At 39.6% G+C, this 16616-nt stretch overlaps 1 protein-coding gene across 3 annotated transcripts; it reads left to right on the forward strand.

Annotated features, from left to right (window-relative positions):
* Nucleotides 1-11537: 11537 nt before the first annotated feature.
* Nucleotides 11538-15985, forward strand: LOC113122838 (COUP transcription factor 2-like). 3 transcript variants are annotated; one of them, XM_026294456.2, is made up of 3 exons: nt 11538-12063; nt 13127-13651; nt 15699-15985. In XM_026294456.2, exons 1-3 carry the CDS (start codon nt 11538-11540, stop codon nt 15971-15973), a joined length of 1326 nt encoding a protein of 441 aa, XP_026150241.1. In that variant the 3' UTR covers nt 15974-15985. The 3 variants fall into 3 exon arrangements, with proteins under 3 accessions (XP_026150241.1, XP_026150243.1, XP_026150242.1); XM_026294458.2 differs by having other exon boundaries at nt 11538-12030; nt 13109-13651; XM_026294457.2 differs by having other exon boundaries at nt 11538-12030.
* The last annotated feature ends 631 nt before the right edge of the window (nt 15986-16616 follow it).

Below are 16616 nucleotides of genomic sequence, written 5' to 3' on the forward strand. Positions count from 1 at the left end.
TTAAACTTTTCTCAACCCTTGTGATCCAGACCCAATTACGGTAAGTAGAAGAAAATGAAATGAAGTGGTAATTTTAATATTTTACATTTCTGAGCTAAAAATGGGGTTAACTATTTCTCCAAAGGTGAATATACAAGTTTAGAACAAAACTCTTCAGGATGAGTTTATGTTGCACATACTGTTTTCTATGCTCTGTTATCTGATATTTACTGTTTTCCCTTTAGCATTTAGATAATTCACTGCAACTTCCAAAATGTTGCACTGAATTTATGAAAAAATAAAAACTTGAGGGAGGGAAGAAATAGGTGTCCAACTCCTAAATATTTGCACATATGCACAGAATTCATAGCAACATGATAATGTAAATAGCAAACAGACAGGGAAGATATTTAAGTAAGTCAACACAGTGAGATGTGATGACTGTGGTGGGCTAGCTGTCAGCAGACACAGCGTAGCATGAAGCACAGTGTCCAGGTAAAAGTAGTCAAATTAAAAGCATGCTGGTATTGCAGTTAAAGGCACACTGTGTGATAGAATTTAAAAATCTCCGTGTTGCATTCTCACGTTATGACACTAGATGCTACGAGTATGAGTAATTGTAGTGCCTGGCCTGCCCACAGAGAAGCGATGCAACATTAAAAGAAGTCAAAGTTCATCTTGGCGTGGCTTTCACCTGCTGAGAAAAACTCCTGGCTGATAAAAAAAGATTTGATTCAGAAATTGCTACTTTTCTGCTAGACTGATGAGTAAGTGTTAATAATGTGTCTGTAAAGAAATATTTAGGATAAAGTTTACTGGGTCATTGGGTGTTGAAACAGCAGCCATTGCGCTGACCACCTCCACACTTGGTTCAATATACTTTAATAGCCTCCTAATTCTATATTTGACCATAGAAAAGCTTTATAATGCACACTGCATTGTGGTGTTTGTTTGTTTGTTTGTTTGTTTTTGGGAAATACCTCAAACATCAGCTGACTCAGTCACTCACTGCAGTAATTGTCTAAATTCAGATTTTTTTTTTTCAAAGAAGTTTTTTTGTCTTTGGGATTCTAATTTCTGACACATTCATACAGAGTAGACAGATTTCCGCGGATTACTTCGTAAATATTTAATGTGTTTTGCATCAGAAATGTGGACGTTTCTCCAGCTGCTCACCTTTGCAGTTGATTTCATTTCTTACATGTATAATACCTTTGAGCTTTGACAGTGGGTGGTATAAGGAGTACTTCAGCATTTTGGAAAGTATTCTTGCTATGAGTTAGACCAATACCACTTTCATCTCTCTCTGCAAAATAAGAAGTTAAAACCATAACCAGTTAGCTTAGCTTAGCATAAAGACTGGTGACAGGGAAACAGCTGACCTCTGACCTTAGATTGGTCCAAAGCCAACAACCCCCATCTAACAACACCTCAAAATGTCTCATATTTACAGCTTTTATCTTTAATTCAGCTTCACCATGACAACGTTAGCTCTTCCCCTGGCTTCCTTTTCTATGGTAAGCTAACCAGCTGCTGGCTGTGGCTTCTTATTTACTCTACTGGAGTGGGAGTGGTATCAAACATCTCACTTCTTGACAAGAGATCAAGCAAGCATAGTTCCCATAATCTTAAATTGTTCCTTTAAGTTAGTTAAAGCCATTTATAATTCTTTGATATATATGTTGAATATATAAATGTTTATACAATGGGTAAAGCAGACAGTGGTTAAAGAATGCTTGGGATCAACTCTTAATGGACCTACATTCAACACAGAGCCATACCAGACTGTCTGCTTAGTTTGATGTGAACTAAGAGAGTAGAAATGCTGATTTTTAGCTGTGCAGAGAGACTTAAATCCATAACATAGAAGCACGTTTAATTAATTCAATTAGGTTGTGTCAGCTGCCAGGTTCAAATAGTGACAGTCCCTGATGGGAAGATCAGCTTCTAACTTTCAGGACACCTGAGATGCACAAAGAATTTCGATGGATGTTTCTAGGTTTCAGAGAGGAGTGTGATAACTAACATTACCAGCTGGCCACCATCTCCCCAACAGGTGGTACTGTCTTTAATATCTGTAAAGTCCAGTGTGTCATAGTGCTGACTCCTCTGTACATTATAGTGCCATACAAGTGCCAAAGTGACACCACAGATAACTTTGTCTCAACATGCTGGAGCACAAAGCAGGTCCTCCAGCTGTATGTAGCCTTCCTGTGACATCCCTTCACTTACTTTCATCATATCTTACAAATCTCCCAAAAATATATTGCCTATAAGATATTGTATATTGATCTAGAAAACAGTATTATTTAGGATGTAATAACTGTTAATATGTAGGATTTTTCTACTAGTGAAGGTATTGTCTTATTTAGATTAATCTCTCTTTCCATCAGTTGCAAAGCTGATAACTGTTGCTTTGTTCCAAGTAAAAACAATACTTTGCTTCAAAAAAAGTGGCACCAATGTCGAGCTATAGCCGGACACTGTACAGTAGATAAGGCTGACTGTAGAAAATTCAGCCAAACTTCACAGATAGCAGTCCTGCACCTGTGCCTGGATATTAAGCTCTACTCTGATATTTTCTGATGGGAGCCTCTGTTGTGCCATATCAACCTGTGCACTGTAACATTCAACACAACTGCAAAGACAAAGCCAACATATTCTAGGTCTGTCTAATGCGCTGGCAACTGACCTTGTATCCACCTGCGGCGACTGGACTGTTTCTTTTGGCACCTAAATGTGCTTGAGATGTTTTGCCTTGTGATGAGACAATAACTTTGGATCATAACTGTTTTTTTTTTTTTGTTGTTTTTTTACATCCTATGTTTGTCATTATTCTCTTTTGATGACCTCACCTTGTGGAACAGCAGGTTGACTTTTATAGCAGATCTTTAGTGACAGATGTATTAATCTATGAAGAGTTTACTGCTAAAACAAACAAACAAAATATTCTTCTCTTAGGTGTTTCAACAGATATTTTGTGAACAATGGAGAGTTGCAAAGAAGTCCATTATTTGCTTTACTTTTTGTTACTGTTAACTCATTTTTTTTGTAAAGTTACTTTTTGTAAATGACGGTGTTATTTTGGGAGGAAACTCTTCATATGCAGATAGATTAGTCTATCCTTTGGTTTGAGCCATTAGGCTGCATGTTGCCTTTTAATAAAGTGAAACCACTTGCTAACCATGTTAGTGACGGTTTTAGTGATGTGTTTGCTTATGTTGAGGGTGGTATTAAATATATGAATTTCATGGCTCTTTGCACAGGAACTTTGAGATGGAAAAGGGCGGTGAAATAAGAAAATATCACCTATATTTTCAAAGCATCACTATTTTTTTAGATATGCTGTATATTTCTTTGGTTTTGTTTTTGTTGTTTCTTTAAATTAAGAGTTTTATGTTCTGTATATTTCTTGGAAAGGATTACATGATTGTATGTTTATTGTAAATACATTAAATATACTATTTTTGTTTTTAATGACATTTGTATTTATTGATGAGAGACCTATGGTGCTTTTTGACACCACTAAAACAATATTAATCATGTTCTTTATGGCAGAATGATATTTATTTTTTCACAAGATGTTTACATAGTTGGCTATTAGTACTATGAGTACAACTGAGATGGATATGAATGTCGTTTATTTTGCAGGTACTTTTTCATGAATCAAAGTATTGGATACATTCTATAAATGAAATTTTTGACCTTATGATTGTGCAAGATCAAAATTTACGAATAATATTATCACACGCTATTACAACTTATCCTGAGATGGACTTGAATGTATGTACCAAATTTCATGGCAGTCTTTACTGAAGTAAAGATATTGTATGTTATTTAGCTAACCAAACAATTAATCTTTATATTAATCCGAAAAGAATTACATTCAAAGGAAATCTGGCATGCATACATACATCCACCACTGCTTCATTTTTACTTTTTTTCTATGCTCCTAGTCTATATGATAATGTGAAGCCAAGCTTATGATAAAGGGTTATATACTCTTGATCAGTACTTGGTCAGATAAGGTGAGAGGTCACATTTTCTTGTCCTAGCTAAATGCACAGACAGAAGAAGATACATCCTGACATCAGTTTAATCGAAATGTGCTTGTATGTCTCCATGATCTAATTTCCTGTCATCTAAGCCCTCTGGTTATCCACAGGCCTCCCTGCTGTGCTACAACAGCCAGTGGAGATAATAGCCAGGGTTATGGATTGACCGGTGAATCACCTTGTACCGCTGCTTTGAGGCAGCGACGTACATGTTCAGGGCCAGGTCACAACGTTGCCTCTATGCGAGAGCTGCGGTCTGAGATCTCCTGTTTCTCGAGTGCAGACAGGGTCTTGCCAGGGCCATGGAGCAGTGAAATGGAAAGCATGCCATTCCCTGTTCCGCTTGATGCCAAGTGAATGTGAGAGGTTGTGTCATGTTCCTTGGCTATTGACTCAATGACTTGGGACGTCACGACAAAAGTCTGAACTCGTGCGGGCTCTCTGCGTGCTGACAGAGAAATGTGTCTTCCACTTGTCTTCACATTGACCTGAGGACTCTGCTGGACTGACGTGTCCCTATCCCCAAAGTCTCACCTCCTGAACCCAGATGTAACCTTTACACGACCTCAAACGTCTCTCACGCTCTGTTAGCTGTGGGTCTGGCTGCTAAAAAAATTTCCTGATATAGCTATGGATTACCTGTCTGCAGCAGTCAACCTATTCAGCTTCTGCTACATGGTTGACATGGCTGAGAAATCAGCCTTATGTGCAGCATATTATTCACTGTCATACTGGGTTGAAAAGTCAAGGCACAGAGTAAAAACAGGCCATTAGCTGGTACTGAAATGACAGCACAAACAGCCAGAGCTTCATGGCTGCCTCTGCCCTCCAGTCCATCCAGGAAACAAATCACCATATGCCCTTCATTTGTTGGGACAATTATGACATCTGGACTTGCCACACAGTGAACAAATGATGATGTATTCCTCTTTATGTTGCATGCAAAGAGATCATTCTGCATATTTGACTAATGCCTTGTGTGGTGACATGGCTATGACAGCTGACCTGATAAATTGCAAAATTCCCCACATTGTTAAAAAAACAATCTGATTCAGTGACAACGGCCCAATTATTCCTTTCATGCAGAAAAGGTCCATATAGAAAAGGGGTTGTGAATTGCAAATCCAGTAGCTGGCTGTCCTTGCTCTCCTATAATCTAATAATGTGATCCATCATTTCAAAAGCAACAGCTCTACACCTAAGACATGGAAAAGAATCCCACAGAGGATTAGTATGAAGATGTTTGCATATCCATATATCACAAAAATATTTGTATATCAATGCGTTGCCACTCTGCATTGCCTCTAACAATCTAAAGGTTCCTGATAATAAGTTTCTTGATAATATCTTTTGAGTCTAAACTCTTTTTGGTTGTGACTAACCTTCCAAACATGCACTTGACATCCATAACCAGCACAGATGTCATCAAAACCTGTAAAACTCAGTGTTTCCTGCTCAGTAGTGGCACTGTTGGTTGGGGAATAGTCCTGTTGCAGAATCATCCATTACCCTGATGAGCCTGCAGCCCCTGAGCTATGACAGCACAGCCACACGATGAGCGAGACAGTCGACAGCCAGTGTTTGTTCCTCTAAAGCATTCATCACACTAATTACCCATGGTGCCAAGCAGCTTCTGCAGCCCGGTGAAGATCTGGCTGCTCGTTTGGAGCCGAGGTGAGGTAGGGAAACCTCAGATGAGTCTAAATAGGAGCCTGTCCTCTTTTTCTGGCTCTCCTCCACATAATTAACTCAGCACTCCAACAACTTGACAAATTGGAATGATGAATCTGGCCTCTATGAATAGATACAAATGTGCGATCAATCAAAATACTGGACAGCATGTTCAATCTGAGGAAATGTGCTGCTTGTGAAGGACAAAAGAAGTGTCTTTGCTTTGAATGACATTTGGTCTTCTGGTGGAAAAGTGAGGGAAAGTAATTGTTTCTGTGTTTGTGTTGTGATAATGTAGAAGTCAGTACTAAATGGGTGGTGCAGAGCAAATGGCTGCAAAATTCACAATTTCTTCATGTAAAAGCCAAATTAAAAGCAAGATCTAGACTCCAGTTTTCTATTTGCGATGCTGCAACATGCCTCTTGGAAAACTATAAATGTTTCTCAAATGCAGCCAGATCCACAGTGAGAGTCTCTCTGAATTACAGTCATTTATGCCACCTGACCTTGAAGAAAGACTTTTTTGGGGGGAATTTCTGTGTCATTCACACAAGCCTCCAAGCATCTGTGTCTCTCCTGGTCTTCACACAGATGTCTGAACCAATGTAGTGTCCAGTACATCACAACATCTTGGCATCACCTCCCTAGGTGATCAAGGGCAAGGAAGTTAACTTGTCCTTGTTTGACCAACTACAATCCACCTTACACCTAAAGTAAACCTGGGATATGTTATGATATTAGCAGATAACACTCTCATGTAACTGTTTTCTAAAACAGCCATCTGTTGAGTGAGTTCATGTTTCCCAAGATAAAAAAATATATAGATAATACCTAATATAATCCCTACTATAAAATTGTCTGCACATTTTAAAAATTATAATTTTAAAAATAATATAATGAATAATGAGATATGCTAAAAAAAAGTTATGTGTCTCTCAGTAACAGCAGTAGAAAGTAACTCAGTACTTTTATTCACTTTTGAGGTTAGAGTTTTTCTGCTAGTTCATACTTTGACTCAAGGACGTTTCAGAGACAAATATTGTAATATTTGCTCCAGTACATTTATTTGATAACTTTAGCTACAGTTAATTTTCAGAATCACCCTAATAAACAAAAAAACAATAAATCATTGATCCCTAGTGGGAAATTCACAAACAGATGTAAAGTATATAGATAGTTAACATTAACTTCTACTTTAACCACTGAAGCATTACAGTCATGAACAATAATGCATTCCAATTATAATCCAATCATATAATATACTATACATTAATAGGCAATTTGTGTACTTGAGTACTGTAAGTATATTTTGAAGCTAAATACTTTTACTTCTAGCAGAGTACTGTATTTTCCAGACAATAAGTGACATTTCTAATTATACTAATTATATTTATCTGAATGCTGACACTCCCTCCAAGCTTTGTTTCAGATGCTTTGCTTATTACCTGCACACTGATGTCTGCAGTATAGCTCTTTCTTTCTTTCTTTTCTTTCTTTCTTTCTCAAGAGTAAAGTTTAACATATGAACATAAGCGTTTTTATTTTTTCAGCGGTACAGTGTTATCTTCAGATAAGAGTGCCAGGAGTGCCATCTAACACAAAAAATAACTATATAACTATAAAAAACAACTATATATAAATATATATGTTGCTTTGGTGTATATGTCACAGGACAAGACAGAAGAGTAAAAAAAGTGAAACTTATAGTCTAAACAATATGGTATTTGTATTTTAAAAATGCACAAATACAATAATATACAAAATAACCTGTATATTTTCCTGCATTTATACATACACCATCACACTCAATGACAATGTACAACTGGTACAATATATGTGAAGACTGTGAGCAAAATATTTGCATGGCTGATGATGCTTCAATAGTGAAAAAAAAGCAGCAGAAACTCTTTTACAAATATATAATTTGGGCTTATTTTACTCTAAAGAGGCTAACTTGCATGCATTTCTATTTCCTCAGATATGTGGGTTAATCTTGTGTCAGATAATGAGCTTGAGTCCGAGTGAGGTCAAAGGTTAAGTAGGACTTTGTGCAAGACCAGATGAGGATCCCAACATTTCTCTGTTCACAACTTGGAAGACCGTTGGTAATGTGTTATCATTGTACACTGACCTGTAGACCAATGTGCCCCTCAAGCATGAAATTCATTTTCATGAAGAAAGCCACAGTAGCCCGGAAGGAGTCAGAGGTTGGCGGTTTGGGGCTAATGAAAGGTGAGAGATGATCCAGGGGACAGAGTGGCCGAGGTGCGCTAATCTATGTGACAAGCTCTCGTTGCTCTCTGCCCAAGATTTGACCCTGCTTAACAGCCTAAAAGATTCCAAATTTGTGCCATTGGCAGCCAATGTTAACAAGAAGGAGAAACTCCCCCAGCTCTGTTTGCTGTCTACCATCTGCTGTGAGGCAACAATATAAATTACATTTTGAGTATAAATGACATTTTATTGTAACCATTAATCAGCCTATCTATGACTGTCATATGAGTAATTTAATTCTTTACTTAACAGACCTTTATCACAACAAACATTTTAATTTATCATAGCAGGAAAAGCACATGTGAAAATAAATTTTATTAATGAAGGCTGCAGGGGTTCATTGTTAATATGCATGTTTGAAATTCAGGTTCAGATTGACTTTATTTGCACCCACAGGTGAATTTTATTTACAGCACATGAAAGAAAGAGACACAGGGATGGCACAGGGTTACTGAAACAACAAACACAAACACACAACTTCAAATTTAAGTGTTTCCTCACTGGCACCAGGCTACTTAGATGTAATAGAGCCACTCTTAATGCATGGAAAAAAGATATGCACTGCTTGAGAATGAGAAAATAACTCATGGAAGCTAAATACTTCATGTTTAGGAAGGAGATACTAACTCGTAGAATGAGACAATGTGTGGGAATGAGCTAATAACTCATTGGAACAAGATACTTGCATGTTAAGGAGATAGTTTCTTGGAACAGTATATTGCGTCTGAATGACATAACTTATGGGGATGAGATGCTTAATGTGTTGGAAAAAGATAATTCATGGGAATAAGATACTTATTGCATGTTAAAGAGATAGTTTTTTCTTAGAATAGAATAATGTGTGAACGAGATAACTCATGGGAACGAGATGCATATTAAGGAGATAGCATCTTGTTGGAACTGAATTTTTTTTGGAGTCGTGATTTTTAATATGCTGCTGATTTTTAACTGTGGCTCATGTTTCATTAGTTATTGGCCAAAAGGTTTTGTGGTCGAGGTTACCATGCCATAAAAATTAACACATTGTAACTAATGTCACCTGGTGATTGCTGCTTCTGCACTTTAGGAGTGAGGTGAAATTAGTTGTGTCAATTGGTGCCAATCTTGCCAGTCTGAGGTGAGATGATGTTGGTCTCACACTGCTAAGCGTGAGATTGATGAGCCCAAGAGAGGATAAGCAATTTAATCTTTGAAATTGGTCTTATTAGAGTTTAGGTTGCACATCTCATTTTAACACTTGATGCCTCTAGACGTTGCATTGCGGCCACAGCACATTTTATGAGAGTGCTGCCCCAGCACTCACTCAGTAAAGAAAGCTGGCTGACTAGGATCTCTAAGAGTGAGTGCTGTTCCAGTACATATCACTCAATGATCCTGTATATGCTTACAGAGACGCCTTGAAGTCTGAAGTAATGCTGCACATCTCTTAGGGGCCAACCAGCGTTTCCTCCCACTGTGCTGTAAACAGTCAGTCCCTGGTGGTTTTTCACAGCAGGTTTCTCCTGGTCAAAGTCTCCAATTAGCTCACTTTCAGTTCCTCAGTGGTAATAGGTCTTAAAGGGCTAGAAAGGTCAAGAAAATAAGGAGAAGTTTTTATTAGCATATTTAACCTCCTGGATTTGTCAGCATATAGAGTGGGGAGGGGAGAGTTTGGTGAATTAAATTGTGGAGGTACGCATCATCCCCCTCTAGTGTGGTAAACACTTTAGCTTTGACCTTCCACTGTTGATTTGTCTTGGACATCAGCCATGTGTTAACAGGCAGAGCAAAGCTTTGTGTGTGAGCAGTCGCTGTATGTTGGCAGTCTGGATGAATGTGACGGCACACTCAGGCTTTAGGACCCATGAAGCAGGAGTCAGCAGTGAAATCACCGGGCAGACATCTCCACACGGCTATGACTTGTTACTTGACTCGACACTGCTGCAGAAACATAACGTGAGTGTTGAATTACCCATGTGGCAGTACTGGCCTTTTGTATAAGTATTTATTTCAAATACCTACATATATAGACTTATTGTTGATAGTACTTAAAATTTGATTTCAAAAGAATTTTACACAAATGACAAAAAAAAAAAAAAAAGATTGATTTATTTTTTGGTTATTCATGTTTTACATGTGAATTCAGTATTTTTGGTGATTGCCAGAATCTTTGATTAACAGTAATTTGGAGAAGGGCTGGCATTTTAAACAGTAGTATGAACAGGGATGAGTAACAGTAACAAAATATCCTACATTTTTTAAATAAAACTGTAAATAAGTTTTATTTCAAAGCAAGCACAAGGTAAAAATTCAGGTATTTTTACACATATTGTAAATGTGGTGTTTTACATGCAAATGATTCTTCCCCTTGCTTCACACTGGGTCAATATATGATGTAAAAGTTTCTAAAATTGTGGGAACAGCATAAAAAACACATTCTGAACACAAGTGTTACTATTATTGGGCTTTATGGACTAGGAAAATCCATAAAATGAGAGTTAATGAAACATACTGTTCATATATGTGTGATAAACACTGAAATGCCCTTAATACCGTGCATAAAAAGTGTTGACGATGATTCAATTAAAAAGAAGTTCATTTATTTCTAATTTCTACTAATGACACTAGGGGGCATCAAATTACTGCAGTTCAACTCTGCTGCGTTTGTGTCCGTTCGCCGCATGTCAGTCCAATCAAATGTGATCTGAAGTGTGTTATCTCGTTACAATTGAGAGCAAGTACGACAGAGAAGAGGGTTATGGAATTAATATCTGGTGCAACACACACACACACACATAGAGAACACAAGAAAATATCACTTGGAAGCTACAAGCTCATACTACATTTGGTAGAGTACCATAACAATAATCAAAGCCCCACGCCGCTGCTGGACCGCCTCCTCCTGTTGTTAACTCCGCCCAGAAGAGAGACGTCAACGAGTCACGGTCGTGACGTGCGGACGCATCGCTCCTCCTCCTCCTCCTCCTCCTCCTCCTCCTCCGTCCCGGAGCAAAGCATCGTCAAAATCATCATCCATCACCCTTCTCTCTCTCTCTCTCCTCCTCCTCCTCTCTCTCTGTTGTCTTTTTAATGTAACTTCTGACTGATCGGGGGAGCAGGGAGCGTCTGGGAAGCCTGGTCTGGCGACTCTGTCTCTGACTAAGGATCTGCTGGCACGGTATTTAAAGCTGGACACACGGGACAGAAAGGATCAGATTGTATGTTACTTGGGATAACGTTGTGGATTTTTGGCTCGGTGTTGTCGGTATTTATTTTTCCTTCTGTGGATGGAGTGCATTTTCTCGGTCTGAATGAAGCCTTCTTTTTGGATTTCCACCGCGCCGACGCTGTTTCTGGGTGACTGCCCATTCATTACTTGTGAGGTCGCGCGTTATAATTTTATTAGCGTTTTATCATGAGCTCTATTCATATTTTTAAGTGTAAGTTGTATTCAATTCTGCCAAATAATGCCACAGTTTCCCTGAATGTGTATTAGTGATTCACGAGGACAGTTCTTGTGCGTGAATTTTTGCGTAAAAAGAGGAAAGTTGGGCGCGCAAAGTTTTGGAGACTGTCGATATGGCTATGGTGGCGTGGAGAAACCCCGAGGGCACCGGGGACGCTCAGGGGACCCTCTCCTCCCCGGTGTCCCAGGTTGCACCGCTGTCTTTGTCCGGGGAGCTAACGGGACACATGAATACTGCGTCCTCTCTGGAAATCCCCCCGTCGGCAGCAGCACCCCAGGGCGCACCGCAGTCCAATCCGTCCAGCACCACTACAACGACCGCCACCACAAACAACAACAACACCTCCTCTTCCTCGTCCTCCTCGTCTGTGGACAAACAGCAGAGCCAGCAGATCGAGTGCATCGTGTGCGGGGATAAATCCAGCGGGAAGCATTACGGACAGTTCACATGTGAAGGTTGTAAGAGCTTCTTTAAACGCAGCGTCAGGAGGAACCTGACCTACACCTGCAGGGCAAACAGGAACTGTCCGGTAGACCAGCACCACCGCAACCAGTGCCAGTACTGTCGCCTCAAGAAATGCCTCAAAGTCGGCATGAGGAGGGAAGGTACGGGCTGGCACCCTCCTGTTGTCGCTATCGGTATTATCACATCATACTATCCAACACTACACAGTCGAGGGCTCTGCTCAAATTCACATAATCCTCTGCGTTATTTTCTTTCAGCACATCTGTCCTCTACACGCTAACATTATGCACGCTATCCTACATTTGGATAGCACAGCCAGTGCCTACGTCATTTCTCTCTGGACACGCTCATTTCTGTTTTTTGATCCTCTTCATTGTAGAGACATATCATTTCTCCGCCTAATCGCATTTGTATATATCTGAATATTCTGTCTGTGTTTGGTGCCAGCCTCTGTAGTCTTTCTACCGTCTGTGATGTTACAGCGATGAGCGTCTCTAGCGTCTTTCGTAGGTTATATCCTGCTATTCGTCCGCTGTGTCCGTCAGGACGCGGCCATTATTGTGTCTGAAACAGCCTGAAGATGTCACATGTTTAAATTCTCTGTCTTTTACTTTCATTTCCTAAAGTCTTTTTCTGTTGAATTGTGGCCTTCAAGTGCGTGACGCGTTTGGTGGATTATGCGTGCGCACGTGAACTGTGCGTGCGTGTGTGTAAGCGTGTGTGGTCAGATTCATTATGCATGCTGCTTGCACAGGCCCAGCGTAGCCTCACGCTACTGTTAGTTATTTCCACGATCACTATTATAAGACGCGTTTCATTGAAACGTTCAATAATTACGCAGAAAATTACGCAGATGAAACAGGATTATTCGGCTACCAGAGTCATGGCTACAAGAAATGAATTAGAATGAGTTAAAGACGTTTTGTAGTGATTTGAAATAAAGACCCTCAGGTTTCCACAGACACTGTGAAATATGTCGAGGCCTTGTTGTCAGAGCATCTACCTGAATGTGACTTTGATTTGCGTGTCAGTCTAGTGCAGGCTCCCATTGCTGAACCTGTAAAGGCTAAAATAGTAGTGTGTGTGTCTGTCTCTGTGTGTGTGTGTGTGTGTGTGTGTGTGACTGAGCGTGTGCTTTACAAGAGACTCCCTGCATTTAACTTTTTTTAAATGTCATCTGTGTCGCTTTAATCGCCTCATAGCTGGATTTGACATTTCTGCTGTTTTTCGTTGCAGCTGTGCAAAGAGGCAGAATTCCGACCCAGACCTACCATGGCCAGTTCGCCCTGACAAACGGAGACCCTCTGCAGTGTCACTCCTACCTTTCCGGATACATCTCTCTCCTGCTGCGGGCCGAGCCCTACCCGACCTCCAGGTTCGGCTCCCAGTGCCTGCAGAGCAACAACATCATGGGCATAGAGAACATCTGTGAGCTGGCTGCCCGGATGCTCTTCAGCGCCGTGGAGTGGGCCCGCAACATCCCCTTCTTCCCGGACCTGCAGGTACCGGACCAGGTGGCACTGCTCCGCCTCACCTGGAGCGAACTGTTTGTCCTGAACGCCGCCCAGTGCTCCATGCCCGTCCACGTCGCGCCGCTGCTCGCCGCCGCCGGCCTCCACGCCTCCCCGATGTCCGCTGACCGGGTAGTGGCCTTTATGGACCACATCCGGGTCTTCCAGGAGCAGGTGGAGAAGCTCAAGGTGCTGCACGTGGATTCGGCGGAGTACAGCTGCATCAAGGCCATCGTGCTGTTCACTACAGGTAAATAAACGCGCCCTCTCCACATCCGGACATGAAGGCCTGGATGGCTGGTTTTTAGTAGGGCAGGGCCAAAAACATTGTCCGCCCAAATAACCAACGTAGTAGATCATAACCAAAAAATAAAACTAAAAAGAGAACACAGCTCTCTATAGACTGCTTCATGGAGGGGATGATTTTAAAGAAAAGCTTCACTTAACAGACATTTCTTAATAAAAACGGGCATCAATCATCTAAATATATTTTCAAAGAAAACCGTGTCTTTTGATAATAATGATGCCTAAACATTAGTATAGTGGGAAATAACACGCAGGTTAAAAATACACTCACATTTTTTATTTGTCTTAGGAAAATATGAATGTCCCGTGAGCTATAGTATTTATGCAAAAAGAAATGAAAAGCCACCACCTAAATTAAATAAATGAATCTTCTGGACATTGCATTAAAGTTTTTTTTTAATTTAATTTAATTTTACTGTTAAAAAATACATGCAAAACAATAAAACATGTATTTTCCTACAATTTGCAAAGTAACATCTGATCTTCAATTATTTAATAAATTAATATATTTAATATAGTTTATGCTTTGTTTACTTTTGAAAAGTCCAAGGTTCATATAACTAATGTTATTCCTTTACTGTTGCTATTAGTCTTTACAGTGAACCTATATGACCTCAGCCCTACAGACTGGTTTACAGACCATGTAGCCTTTAAATAAAAATACAATACAATTCTGGGTGTTTAACATTTTAAAACATAATAATAATAATTTATTTAATTGTTGCTTCACATGGAAGATACATCTTCAAGGTACTTTTAACAAATATGTTTTATCCGCTAAGTTTTTTTTTTCAGTTTCAGAAAGCAGCAATATTAACTTGTAATTTGCATGCTCTGTATTTTGCATTTACTTTTCAAAAAGTGAACAAAAAATTTAAATAGGACAATTGTGGGCTTTTTTCTGATTCTAAATCCACCGCGTTACATGTGAATAACAAAAACAGGTCGATTTATTTTGTTATATATTTAAATTGTTATTAAACTATGAACCAGATCTTTAGATTCAGGTCTTTAAAATTGATTTACAACAAATTCTTTTACAAAAGACTATTATGACTGTCACTACTGGCACTGCTGTTATTTCGAAATCATGTCTCAGTGTTTGATGGATGGATCGTGATGAGGATCAAAAGGAGGAGTAGCAGCAGAGTAAAAAAGAAAAACGTTTCCCTGTGTGCGTCTGTTCAAGTCCCCATGAGCACATCTGAACACGTGTCTTTAAACTGGGACACAGTAACGGTTCTTTAACCTCAGCTGCCATCCGGCCTGCAGCTTTACAGTGCAAACAGAGTGGTCTGCAGTGTGATGATATACTACACATTCAGCATGGACAGGTCTTATACAGCAGAGCTGTTCTGTGATACATATCATTTCCTTATGTCCTATGTTACATCACTGTAACATCATTTTTAAACTTGCTGAGAGCAAAAGCATTAGAGTGAAGTGACAGGGAAACCTTTCCACTGTAACAGTACATCATTACCTGACCATGTTATCTGATTTATTTATCTTTAAATATTCTAAATAGGGGTAATTATAAACTTTACTGTTCCTTCGCTATTTTTCTCAGGCTCGCTCAGATCGTCTATTTATCAAAAAAAAAAAAAAATTGTAATCCAGGCACAGTCGCATAATATCAGCACTTCCACTTATTACTGTAATGACCTGCTCGGATATGTAGGAACTGGTTTCAAGTGAAAAACAACACTTATGAGCAAAACGTCACTGTTTTTTGAACATACAATAGTTTTTTGTTTCTAGTGTCTTTTTGACTTGTGATGATCATAGTTCACACATTTTAGCCAAATGTTACACCGCCCACTGATCTTGCCTTGTCTTTCCTATGCTGCTGTGTGTTATAGTCCCTTTGTGCTAACCTAATTAGTAAAATACCTCTGAAATAAAACTGTTCCTAAATGTGTTGGCACCTTTTTTGATGCCTGGCGTTGACCGCTTCTTCTCCTCACTGTTGTCGTTTTCTCTGTCTATAGATGCTTGTGGTCTGTCGGACGTGGCCCACGTGGAGGGTCTGCAGGAGAAATCCCAGTGTGCTTTAGAGGAGTATGTGAGGAGCCAGTATCCCAACCAGCCTAACAGGTTTGGGAAGCTGCTGCTCCGTTTGCCTTCCCTCCGCACCGTCTCTTCTTCTGTCATAGAGCAGCTTTTCTTTGTCCGTCTGGTGGGGAAAACACCCATAGAAACACTGATAAGAGACATGCTACTGTCTGGGAGCAGCTTCAACTGGCCTTACATGCCTATTCAATAGAGGGGAAAGCTACAGTGGATCTTCTAAGGTCAGGAAAGGTCCCAGAACCTCAAGTCAAGTGATTTCAGCAACTGCAGCTTAAAAGCTCTGTTGCTTCGGACAAGGGGGAAAACTGCCAGTGGAATGAGATAATTACAGTCATTTACAGGGTAAAAAGTGTATTTAGTTTCACCATTTTCTTGATATCAGAGGAGTGATCTGCCTTATTCTGCATTGCTATGTGTCTAGAAAGGTCCCTGACCTAAATCTCCCATTTTGGTGGTATGGACTGATCTGACCCAATTGGCAGATTTTTTTTTTTTTACTTGCTCAAAGAGAAAAATAGAAATATTTCATGAGATGACGCAACTGGTTGTAATGGACTTTTTTTCTTGCAGTGTGGTGACCAATCAGTATCTATGGTTTTTGGGATAAGAAACAATATTTATTGGACCCTGTCTGTATATTTATCGTGCTTGTAAATTATGTTTTTCTTCTTTTTTTAAAAAAAATATTTTATGTAGTTTTGCCCCAGCTAGTGAGAAAACTGCAGGGATTGTCTTGTGTCAATCTGTTTTTTTTTTCTTTTGCTTTATTCTTCGTTTCATACCTTCCAGACATGGCACTTTGGATTATAGGAACATTTCAGAAAGATTTAACACAA

Source organism: Mastacembelus armatus, chromosome 3 (genome assembly GCF_900324485.2).
Source record: "Mastacembelus armatus chromosome 3, fMasArm1.2, whole genome shotgun sequence".
NCBI lineage: Eukaryota > Metazoa > Chordata > Actinopteri > Synbranchiformes > Mastacembelidae > Mastacembelus > Mastacembelus armatus.

What these genes read in the sequence shown, in the direction of transcription:
- LOC113122838 (XM_026294456.2), top strand. Translation starts at nt 11,538, where the DNA reads ATGGCTATGGTGGCGTGGAGAAACCCCGAGGGCACCGGGGACGCTCAG. An exon ending in CCCTCCTGTTGTCGCTATCG is followed by an intron (nt 12,064 to 13,126) that starts GTATTATCACAT and finishes TTTTCGTTGCAG; the next exon opens with CTGTGCAAAGAGGCAGAATT. An exon ending in CATCGTGCTGTTCACTACAG is followed by an intron (nt 13,652 to 15,698) that starts GTAAATAAACGC and finishes CTCTGTCTATAG; the next exon opens with ATGCTTGTGGTCTGTCGGAC.